The sequence below is a fragment of the Lactuca serriola genome, chromosome 8 (assembly GCF_051521515.1).
Source record: "Lactuca serriola cultivar US96UC23 chromosome 8, Lser_US96UC23_V15, whole genome shotgun sequence".
NCBI classification, from domain to species: Eukaryota; Viridiplantae; Streptophyta; class Magnoliopsida; order Asterales; family Asteraceae; genus Lactuca; species Lactuca serriola.
The window spans coordinates 283023334-283041810 of record NC_136415.1 but is presented as its reverse complement, the minus strand read 5'-3'; the positions used below and the strand labels follow the sequence as shown (position 1 = coordinate 283041810).

The window sequence follows — 18477 nt, the reverse complement described above, 5'->3', positions numbered from 1 at the left end:
TAAAATAAGGACCATCGAAAGGCTTCTAGCTCAGCGGTATCTAGTGTTTTCCTTCCTCTTTTGAGACGAGGGTTCAAGTCCCACTGTGGACATAGATGGAATAATTTTAGAATAGTTTAATATATATTTGTACCTCATTCAAAAAAAATTGAAATAAGGACCAAACTTGAAAATAGTTTTAATATCGACACTAGCGGGCTTACCTAACTACCTGAAGGTTTATGAAAAAAAAATCCAAAAATAAAATATTTAAACATAAATATAAAATATGTGTTAACAAGATCTAAAAATTTATATAAAAATAAGCATCTCATGTCCCTCATTAAAAAAAAAAAAAAAAAAAAAAAAAAAAAAAAAAAAAAAAAAAAAAAAATCTAGAATCGTTGCCAGTCCCAACTAGTAAACTACAAAAGTTCCACCAGTAACCTTGTACAAAACAAAGCTTAAAACTTTTGATTTGAACATATGAAATGTAACACCCGATTATAATAAAATAATGTGCACTTGAAACCCAAAAGTGACACATCTAAAATACAACGTTTAATAAAGTAGTTACATCTAATATTAGCAATATACAAACCAACTATGCAGTCAAAAAGTGAACAAACCCAGAGCTTAGGGTTTATAGTCTTTGAAAGCTTATTTTTTTATTTGTATGTATATTTTCAAACAAAATTTGGTGAAATCTTTTAAAACATATAAAAATCACATAAAATAACTTATTTAAACGGCACCATTGATTTTTAAAAAGAATAATTAAGGGGTCGTTTGATAGTTGCTAACTGGGTTAGATCTGACTGGGTTATAAGCTGACTAGGTTAGAAGTTTTGACTGAGTTAATTTGTGACTGAAATTTGTTGTTTGATTTTGCTTCTGACTGACCGTGCAAAATAACTATATTACCCTCAAACAACATTTTTTATAATAATTCATTTATGATTTACCATTTAATTTATAACATTAAATTTTTATATATACATTACATCTAGGGTAACATTTTTTTATAATAAGCAAAACGTTTGTCATGTCTAAGTCCTAATTTGAATAGAATATACCAAAGTAAAACAAATACATTTATAAGAGCAAACACCTTCCAAGTTCCAAGTTACATGAATCAAAAATAAAACTGAATGCAGTCTCATAACAAACAAAAAATTAAATGACACAACTGAGTTCTTGCATCTTCACATTTAACTTGACAAATTATAGATATAGTTTTACCAATTACACATTGTAGAGTTCTATCCTTACAACAAGATCAAACATTATTATCAAAATCACATGAAGCTCTAGCATACAAACATCAAACTGCTGTAGATGCTACATCTTTCAAATCATTTGGATTCATGTGAAGCTCCTTCAAATTAGTTGTAGGAGCTCCCCTCAAAGAAGAATTTTTGTCCTTCTAGAAACTGAGAAATACAACCATTTAGAGCAACAAAATCCTTGCACAACAACAACAAATAATCATGAGCATAACAAAATAATGGACAAGAAAATCATGTAGAGCAAGATCAAGGCAAGAAAATCACATCAACTACTACTCCTAGAGCATCAAGCTATTCATCAGAACTAACAAGACTATATTGTCTAATAGGATCATAATCAGTTTCTCCACATTACTAGTTGGACCCCCTCAAATCCAACTCATAAGAAATCAATGATCTATGTTCTTGTAGTTGATTCAACATTAGAACATTAGATAATAATAAACTAATAGTAAAAAATCATAAGCATAATTGAAATATTAAGCAACTTGAAGTAGGAAAACGATCCAGAACACTAAAAACATATATGAAACGCCTAAGAACCGATGACAGTGATCACTGATTCAGAATTCAAATGGAGAAATTTTTTACTTTATGCAACAACTAGGGCTTTAGGGGGAAGAACAATACCAATCAATAATTAGGTCTTTGAACAATCGATTTGGAAATCGTTTTGCAGAGCTAAAGAGGGGACGAGACAAGAAACTAACAATGAAGGAGAGATACGGCGGAGGACGAGGCTAGCGACAGCGGTTGCAACGAGGATGGAGGAAGGCGACGGTGGAGGAAGAGGTCGATAGTTGAGGAGGAAGCAATGAAGCTTAAGACTTGCATTCGTTCATGACTTTAGCGATGAAGAAGAAGATGCGTTAAGGAGCACGCGTGATTTGGGCAGGGCCGGCCCTGATGGTGGGCGACCGCCCAATGCCTACGACTCAAGGGGGGCCAAAAATTCTAGAATATATATATATATATATATATATATATATATATATATATATATATATATATATATATATATATATATATATATATAACTTTTATTTATCTATATATTTCTGTAGGGCCCAAAATTAGTCAAATGTCCAGTCCAAAGTCACATTGACCCAAGTCCCAAACAAATTAATAAAATGGGCCGCTAAGCCGCTTGATCTTTATGTCGCTGAGTTGATTTTGATTTCCATTAATTATCAAACTAGGTGTGAAACGTGTGTATTACACAGGTTGATTTAAAAAAAAATTAAACATTAAAGTGTAAACGGAAAATATTTTTTAATGTATAACTTTAAATTAAGGAATATACATATTTATTGCAATTTAATATATCATATATATCATATTTAATACTTTATATATATATAAGTATATGACTTTAATTTTAAAAATTGCCACAAACCAAAAATTGACAAGTGGATAATATTTAATTCAAAAACACCACAAAATGATAAGTGTCAAAATTAATGAGAGATTGACATGTGGCAAAAAACCTTCATTTATTAAGGAGGATTGGAACCAGGCAAGGAAGGTAGCGGGGAATGTGGGAAATTGAGATTAGGGCGCCAAGTAATTGAATCGACGCCTCACACCTTGATACTGAATCGTCTCGTCGATTTCTCTCACAAATCACCATCTTTAATCTCCAACAGCTAATTGTCTCGACTCTAGATATATTTAGATTTCGGTTTGTTACTTTGTCTCTCACAGTCTCACGCAAGCATGCAGCTGGCTGCTCTCTTTTCAAATCTCATTTCATGTTTTGTTTCTCAATTCTCAAATCGCCGACACAGCCACACAAGGACAAGTCGACAAGGACACCAGGTCACCACCAGTTAATCGACTAATCTGTTTAGTTTCTAAACTCTAATCGATTTCAGTTTCTCAATTTTCATTCAATTGTTTTCATTAGATTCAATTAAAGAGGAATTAGAATTAGGGAAGAGGAAGGCTGGTTTTTGTTTTACTAATTTAGAAAAATTTTGTTTCTGCTTAGTAATTCAATTTCAATTCTCAAGTCTCAATTTTGTTTCTTTTGGATGCTTTAGCAATTTACTCGTATATACTATTCAATTGATGAACTTTTTTTTTTCAAAACAAATGAAATTTCTTCATGATGTTTAATTGTTCATCTTTTTAGTTTTACTTTCTCTCTTAGTAACTAATGATAAAAGTTAACATATTGTTTCTTAGTGCTGACTTAATTAGTAAATACATTGTTTGATAACATAGAAATATTGTCATAATTGATGCAATGTGTTCTACTGTTTGGTAATTAGTGTCGATATTACGTTTTATTCTTTTACTTTTCCATATAATTTGTTGATAGTGCATCAATTGTTCATCGTTTGTGTATTGGTTATTTGGTATGAAGTTTTATTTGCTATAAATATTGTAAGTAAAAAGTTGCAATCTAAATCTATTTGTATTGACGCTACTATTAACCAAATACAAAATATTATGAAGTTTTTTGAAAAATATAGAAATGAAGGTTTTGCATCAAGTATGAATATTGCTAAAACTATTGCACTTGATATGGGTGTAGAGCCTACATTTCCATCAAAACGTCGTATTGTTAGAAAAAAAAAACAATTTGATGAAAGTGATAACGGAGAAGAAACGCAATCGGTTGAAGAGTATTTAAAAGTTCATTATTTTTTGGTTGTTGTGGATATGGCAATTGTTTCATTAAAAAATAGATTTGAACAATTAAAAAACTTTGAAAGTATTTTTAGGTTTTTAAATGATTCAAAAAAATTACAGTCATTAAGTGAAAGTGAACTTAAAGAAAGTTGTATAAAGTTTGCTACTATTTTTTCTAAAGATAATGTTTCTGATGTGGATTCAAGTGAACTTTTTTTAGAATTGAAAGTGTTGAAAATGACTTTACCTAATGATATAATATCTAATGTTGAAATTTTGAATATGTTAAAACTGTTGATTGTTACCCAAATACTTTTATTGCATATAGCATTTTGTTAACCATTCATGTCACTGTTGCATCTGCAGAGAGAAGTTTTTCAAAGTTAAAGTTATTGAAGAATTATCTAAAAACGTCGATGTCGCAAAAAATGTTGAACGAATTGGCAATGTTACGTATAGAGAAAGACATGTTACATAAAATTGATTTGGATAACATTATTAATGATTTTGTATCTAGAAAGGCTAGGAGAAATATTTTCCTATAAATTAGTTGTTTTTGTAATGTTGTGACCATATTTGTGTTTTCTCAATATTAATAGTGAATTTTGTGAATTTTATTGCATTCTATTTCGAATTAATTTTTATTATATTTATGACTTTAGGGGGCCCATTTTTTATTTTTGTCATGTGCCCATAATATCTTTGGACCGGCCCTGGATTTGGGATAAGGGCAACCAAAAGATTTTTCTCGGTCAGCTGTGATGTTTTTGTGGACCGAATCAGCGATTATTTGTGGACCAAGTTAGACATATGGATTGGGTCAGATACAAGTCAAACAGTCTGACTGTATTTGATCGGACCGAGTCAGACAAAAACGTCTGACCGGACCGGGTAAGCATCAAATCAAACAGACCCTAAGTCGGTTTGAATTTGAGTTTGAAATAACTTATGTGAATGTTCAACAAAAGTACTACCCGAATTGAGAGGCCTACAACAAACCCATTTGAGATTAAGATTAGGGCTTAGTCTTTTACTAGTGATCCACAACAAAGACTGTGGACGTATTTACACCCAATTGAGTTTGACCTTATATAGCTTTTTACTAGTGATCCACAAGAAAAATATCGAACTAATTTAACAAAGCTAAACCGAAAGCCAGATCTTTTATTTGCATCTACATGTTAAACAAAAATTAGCTAAAATATTTTAAAAAATGTAAAAGTACATAAAATAACTTATGATTTTTAGAAGGATAATTAACTCAATTTGCAAAATTACAAGGAATTTTTTGTTAAAAACAACTTGTAGTTTAGATTTGGAATTTTTTTGATTTAGCTAAAAGCCTACTATCGAACTAAGTTTTTTTCTTTTTCGAGTTTTTTATTTTTACTTAAAAGCTAATAAAATGAAAACTTCTATAGGCTACATACCATACACACCCAATTAAAAAAAAAATACCATCTTTACTTTAAGTATTTTATAGAACATTTGATCATGAATTACTTCAACAATACTCGAATTTCCTCCTTAAAAAAACACAACTCTTGATAAAAGAAAAAACATCCTACGAATTAATTTAAAATAAGAAAAAGAATTTCAAAAGTAAAAGGAGATCAAAACTTTTACAACACGAATGCATTAACTTGATTTTTAGAGCATCAAAATTTAAAAGCTTTTAAAGTCTCCCACTCATAAAATTGCCTTCTGCCTTGTTTCTGTATCTTCATGCTCAACCTACCAAATTCACACATCATCATTATCAAATCACCAAATTGAAAAAAATATTTTACTCTTTTACTTTTTTTTACACATAATGTGAAAAAAATAAATAAATAAATAAATAACATTGTAATTTGTTGTTTTAACAGTTTTACCTCAACAAGTACTCTTCCTTTCTTCTTCTTAGCATCTCTCTCCTGCTTCTTCAAAGCATATTTCGAATCTTTCCTTCCTCTCTTTCTATCCACTGCCACCTCAGCATCATCCTCCTCATCATCATCTTCATCTCCATCATCCACTAATCCATTTGGAGTTTAATTAATAACTAATAAAATAAGTCAAGAAAATTACAAAATCGCCCTCGACTTACAATCGTCATCATCACCGGTTGGAAGGCCATTGTAATCCTCCATATCATCTTCCTCTTCATACTCGCCTTCAACAAATTCCGTTTCCATCTGTTTTCCAGAAAATATTTATAATAAAAGAAAAAAAAACAAAAGGGTAGTTTGGGAAAAAATAAATTATACTAACAAACCTCGTACTCTTCATTAACATCCATTTCTGGTCCCTCAAATTGTTCAATAAACTTATTAAATGCTTCAGCATGAGCATTAACTATCTCAGTACCATATGTTCCATTTTTTAAACGCTCTAACAATTCCTTTTCGATATTCTGGAAAATAGAAATATTAATTATTAAAACTGTGAAAACATTTTATTAAAAAAAATATGGCTGAAACATTAGTTTTTTTTTTTAAAAAAAAATGTAACCTTGTCCAATACTGCTGCCTTTTCAGCCTTTTCCTCTCTTCTAGCTTCTCTCTTCTTTTCTTTTCTAGGAGTTGTCATTATCTTTTCCCTATAAAAGTAACAAGTTTATATATTTTGCTTAATTATAATTATAGAAATAGAACAAATAAGATATTTTTTTTAAAGAAAAAAAAAACCTTGTTTTAAGGGCAAGCTTCCTCATGCGTATACGCATTTGTGTCATTTTAGTCAACCGTTGTTTTGCCTTGTGTACAAGAAACTTTGGCCAATACATCTGTTGATTTTTTAATTCAATTTTAATTTTTATTTTCATTTAAAGAAATTCAAAAGGATATAAATAAAGTTTTGTACCAGATTGTTGTCGATGATTTCAAGGGCTTTTTCGTAATTGCGAGGCAGTTTCACTCTTTCCCATAGCTTGTTTGGCATATGAGCTCTCTCTATGGTTTTCATATACAAGTAAAAGACTCCTACAAAATAGAATGTATAACCAAACAAGTCTAATGATAACTGATAATTTTACTATAATGACAATTTTACCCTTATGATTTAGGGTTTAGAAAAATACCATCATGATCACGGATGGTTGCATAACGACTATTGGCTAGTGGACATGAGCTTCGGTTACAAATTCCAGTTAAATTGTACTCATTCCGACAAAAAATTCCAGCAGTAATTCTGATAAAATAAATAACAAAAATAAAATAAAAAGTGGGATAAAAACAGTGTTAACATTTAGGTAACTTTTCAGCACATTAATGACAAAATTGCCCAAGACTTACTTGGCCATATAACTGCAGTGTTTATGCCTGAGAACTTGCCATATAACCTCATCATTCTGCATTTTCTACTGGCTTTAAAATTCACCTGTTTGAAAAGTCAATAATTTGGGATTCATGATTTACAAAGTGATGATTTAATGTAATGATAAGAGAAAACAGTATACTGTGTAAAAGTTTTATGTGTATGACTATATGTTGCAATCTGTATGTGAATAAGGCAGAAAGCTGATTGACTGCTTTTAAATGAAGAGTTACATGAGTTACTGTGTCTCTTTCCGTTAATCTTTGTTCTAAGAATGTTTAGATCAGAATGGAAACAAGATCATGAAGCACTTTTGTTTACTTGTTTAAACAAGACAATATCGCAAAAGGGGAATAGAAGTGTGCATATCAAGAATTAGGTTAAGTAATCAGTGTTTACAGATTACAATAGAAAAAATTTAAGTCGAAACCTACTTCACACTACAGAGACGATTACCGTTGATTACGAACTCACTGGAAATGGAGAGCTTCGACAAAATAAAGTGATTCAATGAAAGGATTCGTATTTGTATCGCAGGAACATTTTATTTGAAACTAGTAACAGGTATCCTACGAACAGGAAGTCTTGTGAATCGAATTGAAGAAACAAACGACTATTTGATCCTATACAGATACTTAGCATTAATAAGAAAACGCATAAACATTGATCATTAACAACTGAAAAAACAAGCTTTTTAGGTTTCCAAATGAATTGTCTGGCCTAATCAACAAAAATCGTTAAACCCTAATTACAAAAAACCAACCAGCAACTGATTCAAAGAAAATTTCTAAATGGTTACCTCCACTTGTATGAAACTTGAGTGTTCAGTTTGTTTACAAAGTAGGGGAAGAACGGCGGCAGGGAGCGATGCCGGTGACGGCAGAGGGGACAGCAGAAGGATAGGAGAGAAAGACGGTTAGGGTTTTAGTTCCTTTTCTAAATATTCTGATACCATCACTAATATAACTTTTATTTTTTGTAAAAAAACCACAAAGGTTTCGAAAATTTATATATTTGCACAAAGTTTTTTACTTTTATACTTGCGACACTAAAACGATGCTAATTTTAACTTAGGCGGATGGGTCTAAAGTCTTTCTTTCTTTCACACCATTTTAAGTAGGGATCTCAACGGGTGCTAAAATAGTTGCATCCACCTCCGCCTTTAAAACCAGTTATTGTCCCCGTCCCTAAATCTTCCGTTTACATAGCTCCCGATCCTACTTTTAAATACCTTCATCACATCTGATCTCGCCCTCGTTCCTTTGTTTTATATGCTTAAAATTGATTTTTTTTTTGCTAAAAAAAGTTGTTATATTATGGGTTAAAAAATTTATTTTCATAACTTTAAAAACTTAAAATCTAGTTTTCTAACAACTAAAAAAAATTAAAAATCCAACATTATAAAACAACAAATCCAACAAACTTACAAATATAAAATACGTAAAATCTAACATTACAAAAAAAATATACGACATGTCCAAAAATATATGACGAGTTCACTATCGTATCGTCGTATGATATGAAGTGGAAAAAAGTCAAGCTACCCTAAAATTAGATAATGTATTGTCTATATATATTTTTATATTAAATATATATTTTTTATTTAAATTTATAAACCGGGCCCACATGGGATACGGGACGGAAATACCAACTCTCATTCTCAGTCCGAAAATAAAACGAGGTTTAAACTCACTCCTGCCCCCGCCCCCGATTTTGTTTTAAATTTATCTAGTATGGAATCGGAGTCTCATGGGAGCGGGGTCCCACAAAAGTTTTTGACATCCCTAATTTTAGGTAGGAATTGTGTAACACTCTAAATTTTTAAATAAAAATTTCATTTTTAAATCCACACCAAAAACACATTTTAACATTTCTCAAACCAAAATTGTAAATTGTTTCAAACACAAGAGTCAAGACAATAAATTATTTTTCAATATCCCAGAATGCTCAAAACACAAATCAACCCGGTGTGTACAATCACGTCGGCGCATAATATATCACGTAAATCAATAAGGCACATAATAATATACAGCATAAATCACAAAGACAAAATGCATAATATATCACATAACTCAATATAAACACATAAGACCCTCCGGTCAATAACTCAGATAAGATCCTCCGTTCGCACAGTAATTACTACTCAGGTAAGTATAGTGAGAAGACTCACATCATAAGTAAAGAAAGTAGGTTTCATACTCAACGGTCGATCTAGACTCCGCCTACATATATCATAATTATCTCTAATTAACAATTTATAAAACTCCTTTATTAACTCCCGAAAAGGGTGAAAGAACATTTTACCCCTCCATGGTCTCCTAAGTCCATAACTTGACCAAACTGTAACGCCTGTTCCAGGTATCATTTAATTTTCTAAGTTTTTAGGGTTTTTTGCTAGGACTCGACGAGTTAGGGGGCTCAAACTCGTCGAGTAGAGATCATTTATGAGGACGCGGGATTTAGATCCTACTCGACGAGTCGGAAGGCCCCGACTCGACGAGTAGGTGTTGTAAAGGAAAACCCTAATTTTCATGGGTTTGTATCCTATTTAAAGAACTTGTGGCTCATTTGTAGCCTCTTTCATCATTCTTACAGTCCAGAGAGAAACCCTAGCCGCATTTTGGTGCTTTCTTGAGTGTGTGTGAGCTTTGGAGAGTGAATCTTGTGCTTTTTGGAAGGAAACTTGAAGGTTGAAGAGATTGAAGTGAGGAGAAGGCTTTGGATCCGGCATCTACCTGTTGTTAGCATCCATTTAGAGGTAAAAAGTTGCTACCTTGATCTCTACTTGCTTAGATCTCATCTTATGGAAGAATATGGTCACTTTTGGTGCAAAAAGGGTGTCATACTCGGATTTGGACTTGTCATAAGGATATGGTTCCAAATCTGGACACCTCTAGGTCTTCACTAACATAAAGTTGCCCACTTTATCTAGCTTAGGCCCTTTCCATGCACTAAAACCTTGTAGGAACCTTAGTTTTAGTGTTTTAGCCTTGTGAGGCCTTGCATGCACGTAAAGTTTGCAACTTTACGTGGTAACTACACTATAAGGGGTTGGATCTGTAGTTTGGAGCCTTGGATCCCACTGCAAAGGACTGAACACAAAAGGGCTGAAGGGACTCGACGAGTTGCTTAGCCAACTAGACGAGTCGGGTAGGGTTTTCCCATTTTCGGGATCTAGAGTGATTTCGGTGAGCTGATTAAGAGATTTCGGTTTAGAGTTTTCGGCCCTTGGACATTAAGGAACTCGACGAGTTGACTCGGGATTTCGGTTGTATGGACTCTGAAGGAACTCGATGAGTTGTTGGATGCACTCGACGAGTTGGGGTCAACATGGACTGTTGACCTTGACTGATGACCTTGAATTTGACCAAGGTTGACCAGGGTTGACTTTGAGGGTATTTATTGTATTTCGGGATTTTGACAAGTTAATCACATGATGATTATTAGGCAGTTGCATTAGAGTTGTGCGTTGGGACTTATTTGATCTTATCTTGTCAGTTCAGCATTCTCGAGAGGTGAGTCTCATCACCATACCAATGGGTTGAATGCACCAAGGCCGGCCCATTTTATGATATGTGGTACACTAGCTGAAGTTGTATTCTGTGGCATGATAGTTGGTTATGAGCTAGGAAGTATGCTAGTTGTATATGTGGTATGCTTGTATGGAAGACCATGGGAGAGCCCATGACACCTGGATGTAAGACCATGTGGAGAGCCCATGGCTTTCCAATTAAAGACCATGGGAGAGCCCATGGCACCCGGATGTAAGACCATGTGGAGAGCCCATGGCCTTCCTATTAAATACCATGGGAGAGCCCATGGCACCCGGATGTAAGACCATGTGGAAAGCCCATGGCCTTCCTATTAAATACCATGGGAGAGCCCATGGCACTTAGGTGTAAGACCATGTGGGGAGCCCATGGAATCCTAGAGTAAGACCCTAGGGATGAGCCCAAGGTATCCCTATATGTTGTATGCATGGCTTATGTGGTTTATGTGGTTTATGTAGCTTTTATAGCTAATATGATTATGTGAATATGTGGATTGTATGGGGTAAGCTCTAGGTAACTCACTAAGTATTAGCTTACTGTTTGTGGATTTGTTTCAGCAATATCTGAGCCTAAGGGCAAGGACATGGCTTGATGGCGCGACATGCACTCTTTCTCTCAGGCGTTTTTATGGGACACTCTGATGTTTGAAATAATATTTTTGATGTTATGAATTTGAAAACAAGTGTACTTGATATTTTATGGTTTATTGGAAATGTTTTTTACTATTAAAACTGATACAAGTTGGTATCAGAGACTTGGTTTGAGGGATTCGGGCACATTCCCGGGTGTGTCAGGACTCAAACTAAGGAAATGTTAAAATTGTTTTCAAAAATAAAAGTTAAAAACTTTTTAGAATGAGAAAAAAGGAGAGTGCAATGTGCGCGATCGGCCGAGCCAAGTAAGTAGTTCCCCTAGTATGTTAGCCATGTTATACTGATATGTGAGTTATGATAATCGTATGAATCTTGCTATGTGTATGCTTTCAAAATTGTATACGGCTAGGGTTTTATAGCCTCATAATGATTGATTTAGCCTTATTTCATGTTCCTTGTCTGGTTGTGGTATTAGGGTAGAGTCTATTATTCGAAAGTCTATTTGATCCTGTTATGTGTATAATTTGCATGCATAAGGCAACCTGTTATGATTGAGTTATGGTTTGATATGGATGGAGGAAATCGTAGGATAGCCTAGGATTTGAGATATGTAGTATGTGAGATATGATTTGTTCTGGGGAGAATTAGAGTTATCGGGTAGAGCCTTGAGGAAGGTACATGTAGGTGTGGAAGGTAGTATTGGGCCCGTACTACTGAAAGCACAGGACCTGTACCCGAACCAACGTTAGATCTGGAAACTCTAAGGAGAACCGGTGTGGGAGGATCCCTTATTTGGACATCCTGATCATTATGTTTTGTGGTATTACAATACAGTATGGTGGTGATACAGTTTGGAGCAGGGGGATCAGGATCTGGATCTGGGTCGGGTGACATTACCGAGCCCATTGATGAGAGGCTGTGTGAGCTTATTGCAGTCGAGGTTATGAGGGGCATCCTTGACGCTACCCCAATGATTTTTGGGATGTTCAAGGAAGGTATGATGAAGATCATGGAGGAGAGGCTCAGGGCATTCAGAGCCGAGATTGCTATGGGCCAGGTCAGGGCCCGAACTCCCTCATTCCAGGAGTTCAAGACGTGTAGGGCGCCGAAGTTTTTTGGGGTCAGGGACCCCATTGTTAGCCGACTGTGGGTGGCGGACATAGAGAACACCCAACACACGAGTTCTTGCCCTGATGCGGCAAAGGTGGGGTTTGCTTCAGGTATGCTGAAGGATCGAGCCCGAGATTGGTGGGGAGAGGTGACTAGCCAGGTGGGAGCAACCGGTGTGGGCCGTGTGGCTGAGATGACATGGGCAGAGTTCATCAGGCATTTTTATTTGGAGTTTTCACCACTCATTAAGGTGCAACTGCTAGTGAGGGAGTTTCATGAGCTCCAGCAGACCACCGAGGATGTGGCGGAGATCATCGCCAAGTTTCGGGAACAAGCATTGTTGATCCCACAGTATGCTACAGACGAGGATACGAGGAGGACGAGATATCATTCCATGTTGAGGGGTGATATCCGAGAGTTTGTGAGCTTTACAGGGTGCAAAACCTTGAATGAGATGGTGGAGAAGGCTCGTGAGCAGGATAAAGGGCTTAAGGTCCTTTAAATAGGGTGCAAACCCTGAAAATTAGGGTTTTCTCACTCAAATCCAACTCGTTAAGTTAGGGTCCTCCAACTCGTCGAGTTGATTCTAAAATTCACGCGGCCATCTCGATCTCTACTCGACGAGTTGGGGCTTCCAACTCGTCGATTTGCCCTGTCAAAATGAATATAAAATAATTTAAATTTATACCTGGGAGTCAAGATGTTACAAATTGCCTTTACACCACTTTAGTTTTCATGTCATTTTTTAGTGTTTTTTTTTCTTATTTCCTATTTTCTCAATATTTATAAAAATAAATTATATAATATTAAAATACATATCGTTTAAATAAAAGCATAACATCTAAATTGAAAAAAGACATTACAAGACCAAACAAAATACATAATCTTTTTTTCTAAAACATTATGCATCATCATCGTTAGCGCTAGGGGTGAGCAAAAACCGAACTGAAAACCGAAACCACGCCAAAAACCGCATTTACCACTACCGCAAAACCACAAAAAACCGTAAAATACTGAAACCGCAAAAATCGCAACCGCAAAGCATGGTACGGTACGGTTTTAGCTTGAAAAACCGTGCAAATTTACCGAAACCGCACCGCAAAATTTATTATATAATTAAATTATATATATATAATTATATATTTGATAATTTAATAAAATTAAAGTATAAGATAAATATACATATCTGTTTATTTTTATTTATTTACAATTGAAGAAATAGAATTAGAGGGAAAACTGAAAATAAATGGGGGGAACAAAAATACCACGTCCTTATCTTTTCACTTTTTCAACCCCTCAAAACTCTAACCCTAAAATCACGTATGCTAATTTTCTCTTCCAGCCGACATCTAAAATTAATCAAAATTTCTTGTGTTCTCTTCTCTCAAATCTCAATCGTTGTCATCAAAGTCGAGTCGCTGACCCCTCGCAACTTCGTTCGCACTAGCAATAGCAATTAGCAAGCAGTGAGCTAGCGACCTATATAAGTGAACCCAGCGACTTGCTCACCAGCGACCAGCACTTCGGTCTTCGACGCATCTAATCGACACTCTGAATCTAGGTAAGATTAATTTTTTTTGGATGACTCGATTTACAACTATTCTGAATATGTTCGCGTGATCACAGTTAGTTGAATTTGAGATGCTTTGAGTTTTGATTTCTATTGATGTTGATACAAGATGGAACTCCACATATCTAATGTTGGAAACAGTTGTAGTGTATGAAAATGCGTTTGACAGGTATAAGTTTTTTTTTTCCTGTTTTTCTAGTTTTTTGTTTGTTGTTTATGTTTTTTTTTTGTTGTTTTTGTTTGCTATTGTTGTTTGCTATTTTTTGTTTGTGTTTGTTGTTGTTGATTGCTGTTTTTTTATGTTTTTTGTTTGCTGTTGCTTTTTGCTGTTTTTGTTTGTTGTTTGCTGTTTTTTTTTTCTATTTTTTTGCTGTTTCTGTTTGTTGTTGCTAATTGCATTTTTTCTTTGTTTTTTTTTGCTGTTTTCTGTTTTTTAAGGGTTAAAGTGTTCTTTTTAGGTAGGATTTCTTTCCTTATTAGTTATTAGTTAAATAACATTGTGTTCATGTGTTATTTTCTTAACAGGCTTTACATAATAGATCCGTCTTATGGAGCTTATTTTCGCACCGAGGGGGTGGAAGATGTGGAAGGGAGCATAAGAAAAAGGAAAAGAAAGCCTAGAGTAGTTGGTGCTCCGAGTGGTGCTAATTGGCAAGCAGCTAGGTATGTTATTATATATGATTTATTTTGTTAGTGTTTTATATTTATCATTTGAATACTTACACTTTGATATTTGATTGTTAAATTAGGAATATGATCGAGTACTTGAAAATATTTTCCGATGTTACAACTAAGATATCCACTTCAAAGTATGTAACATCAAATATATTTTTTTCTGAACTTGTGAAAATGGAGGCCACCATCACTCGGATGACCTTGAGTCAAGATGAACAAAAGAAAAACATGACACTATCGATGAAAACAAAATATGATAAATATTGGGACAACATAGATAATATGAATTATCTCTTGTATGTTGTGGTTGTTTTGGATCCACGCAACAAGCTCGCATACATTAGTTATTGTACTGATTTGATCCATGGTACGGGTTCGGAGAAAAGTAAAGAGATAGTGGGAAAGGTGACTAAGACTCTTGATGAGTTGTTTAATCATTACAAGGGCAAAGCGGAAAATAAGAATGTACCAAACTCACAATATCCGATTTTTGGTGAAAAGTCAAGTATTAGTGAGATGGATATTGATTTGGAGCTAGATTTTGACAAGTTTGATGATGGGGGTCAAGACATTAAAACTGAGGTTGATATCTATCTAGCAGATAGAAAGGAAAAAAGGGACCCAAAGTTTGATCTTTTGGGATGGTGGAAAGCAAATTCAATCAAATTTCCTATACTCTCCAAACTAGCTAGACATGTTTTGGCAATGCCAATATCAACAGTTGCATCGGAATCGGCGTTTAGTACGGGTGGTAGAGTTATCGACAAGTATAGAAGTTCACTTAATACCGAAACCGCGGAAGCTTTGATTTGTACACAAGATTGGATAAGATGTACAAGGGTTGATCTTGAACTCGGTTTTTCTATGAAGAATAAGGACATAGATGAGTTTAATGAGAAGATGACGAGTTTAAAAATTGGTAAAGTTTTCTTTATATGTTTGTTCATATTTCAAATATACTAATATAATTTTTTTTGCTTTTTTTTCTTCTAGGAAGCACCGGTGGAAAATGATGGATTTTGGCTAAGTTGTGGAAGTTGTGGAATTTGGCTATAGATGTCTATTAACTGATCCATAGTTGGAAAGTGAAAAACTGGAAAAACTTTATTTTTGTTCTTTAATCTGTTGCAATTTTATTGATTTTGGGACAATCTAGTGGCTATGTTGTTGACTTGTTTAAACTTGTAATTTTCTACTTTGACTTGTTGCAATTTATGCCATTTAAATGGCTATTGGCCTAATGTCATGGTTAAGTAGTAAATGATATTATTGGCTTTTAAGATGCTAAATGATATGGTTATTTACTTATTTTAGACATACAAATTTTCCTAGTATTGGGCCATTTTAGTAGTTTGCGGTTTAAAACCGAAACCGCACCATTACAAACCGCAACCGCAAAAAAACCGCACCTAATGGTTTTACATAAAGAAAAACCGCACCTAGCGGCATGAGTTGCGGTTTTAGGCGAAAACCGCACCATACCGCACCATGTTCACCCCTAGTTAGCGCCATAGATATGATCCACCAAGTTCTGTCGAAGTTGCCCGTCTTTTTGTGTGTCGTGAATATCAACGACTCTATGCAAATATTTTGTTGAACCTAATTGAAACTGTGTGTGTCGGGGCTTTGTTGCCATATATTCTGTAATATTTCGTCATTTATTTTCCACTACCATGTTATTTATTATGATACATGCATACATAATATATCGTAGATTTTATATTTCAAATGGTTGTGCCACATGTTCTACTATGTGACACTTCAACTTTAGAACTCCAAAAGCATGTTCCACGTCCTTATATGCAGCTTATTGTCTTCTCTAGAATAATTTTTCTCTTGGTTCTGTATGGTGTCATTGAATGCCCAAACATCAGATATATTACATCTGTAATGTAATACCCAAACTTATGTTTGTTTCCATTCATTATGAAAAGAGCATCTGGTGTCTTTCCTGACAAAATATCATCGAATATTGGTGACTTATAATGTAACATACATGTTTTGAAATCGTGTTTTGTAATGAATAAAATTGTGAAATACTATGTGAAATTGAGTGTTGAGTTCTAACAGATAGTTTTTACTAGAAATGAAGTAAAACTATGTTTAGAATCACTCAGAAAATATTGGAAGTCTTATGAGATTCCAATTAAAAGCCAAATAGTGAAATTTAGCGAAAATATAAATTTGAAATAAGTAAAATTTTATTAATGAAATTTGTAAATAATCTCGTTAGAAACTTGTAGGCGAAAACCTCGTCGAAATACAAGTTATAATGAAGAAGTTATGATCAATCGAAGATTCGCGACAAAACCGACACGGCGCTGAATGACTTAAAAAGTGAGTTTTTGATAAACTACTTTTTAGCCTTAGTAATATAAATGAAAGTCTTAGTATTCTTTAAACCGAGAAGTTCGATAAAAAGAACGCCAAAATCTAACTTCGTATGAGGAAGTTATGATTTTTCGAAGTTTCAACTTAGCAGTAGACAGCTAAAAACTCGAATTTTAGATCGAGTGATTTTCAGCCGACACAACCTAAACGAGAATTGAAGGTCTCATCATTAGTAGTACAACAGTAAAAAGTCTGACGAAAACGGATGTCAGATGAAGAAGTTATGAATTTTTAACGGATTTTCCTGTCCCGGTCTGTTAAAAATAAAGTCAAAATTAGCCGACGAAGTCTAAACAAAAATTGTAGAGCATAACTTTACCTACGCATGCATATAAAGAACGTCAAAAACGGAGCTCGTATGCGAACGTTATGATTTTCGGAAGTTTTTGGCACAAAATCCGAGATTTTGTGGATAATACCGGACATTTTCGCAGATCCAACGCGTGGCACCGGTGTCCTCCTCTGATTGGTCCGAAACGAGGTCCACTGTGCATGCGACGTGCTTGGCGTCCTAGGCAACGTCTAAGACGGCTCGTAAGACGCCTGCATCCGACGCGTGTCCCACCTGTGAAGCTGCCACCTGCCTCGCTGACTCACCTTCTTCCTTCGGCCGAAGCTCCGAACCTCACTACTATAAATAGTAGCTGCGAGGCTTCTCGGTTAATGTTAGAAAATTTAAACATTTTCACCCCTTTTTCCATATTTTCTCTACTTTGACATCCCCCGAAGCCCCGGTACTTATTCCAAAGCTCGAAGCACGCCCCGAGATTCCCGAGAAGCCCGAAAAATTTATCTTTTCGGTTTCGAAGCTCTACCTTCGCAGGGCCCGGTTTTCAACGAAGAAAGTTATATTTAGAGCCGAAGTACTGCCCAAATTAATATTTTAGCCCCCGGTTATTTCACGGTGAGTTTAATATATAGAAATAATTGTATGTTATGTGTTATATGTGCTACGTGCTTTTCAATGTTATTATTTCGGGTTATTTTCCCGTGTTATTTTATTCGCTATTTTTATAGTAAAAGTAATACCTTTGACCATGTGATCAGTGAAAGGACTTAGATTCACATTGGTACTAGTACGTAGCCTCTGGCCATGTAGAGCATGTCTCCGTAAGAGAATGACTTCTATTCTATGGCATTGGCAAATGGTTAGACAGGGCTATAAGTCTGAAATCTACCAAGATGTTAATAAAAAATCTTATGTCTTTCGTGTCATTTGGGCCGAAGCTTTATTGATATATATCAAGTATGGAAATTTTTATGTCTCATTGATTTTATATCTTTGAATCAAGTAATTGAATTATATGAAAAGCTTAACACATGATTCACATATGCCTTTGTTGTTCCTTGTTTATCTTTGCTTCTGCCATATTGAAGTATATATA

General features: G+C 34.6%; 1 protein-coding gene and 1 long non-coding RNA gene across 2 annotated transcripts; both read right to left on the bottom strand.

Moving 5' to 3' along the window:
* Positions 1-1141: 1141 nt before the first annotated feature.
* LOC145070145 (uncharacterized) lies at positions 1142-2154 on the bottom strand. The gene is made up of 2 exons (XR_013689842.1): positions 1899-2154; positions 1142-1412 (listed from the first exon to the last, which is right to left on the bottom strand). It is a non-coding gene; the product is annotated as an uncharacterized LOC145070145 (long non-coding RNA).
* Positions 2155-5453: 3299 nt separating this feature from the next.
* LOC145070687 (MAK16 protein-like protein) lies at positions 5454-8132 on the bottom strand. The gene is made up of 10 exons (XM_079017642.1): positions 8002-8132; positions 7181-7265; positions 6967-7076; positions 6750-6868; positions 6575-6672; positions 6399-6486; positions 6163-6300; positions 5995-6082; positions 5780-5922; positions 5454-5639 (listed from the first exon to the last, which is right to left on the bottom strand). Exons 2-10 carry the CDS (start codon positions 7240-7242, stop codon positions 5595-5597), a joined length of 891 nt encoding a protein of 296 aa, XP_078873768.1. The 5' UTR covers positions 7243-7265; positions 8002-8132; the 3' UTR covers positions 5454-5594.
* Between the last annotated feature and the right edge of the window lie 10345 nt (positions 8133-18477).

Coding starts and splice junctions, on each gene's coding strand:
- LOC145070687 (XM_079017642.1), bottom strand. CDS start 7,242: ATGCAGAATGATGAGGTTATATGGCAAGTTCTCAGGCATAAACACTGC. Junction 6,869..6,966: donor AACCATCCGTGATCATGATG/GTATTTTTCTAA, acceptor TCTATTTTGTAG/GAGTCTTTTACTTGTATATG. Junction 6,301..6,398: donor AGGCAGCAGTATTGGACAAG/GTTACATTTTTT, acceptor TCTATTTTCCAG/AATATCGAAAAGGAATTGTT.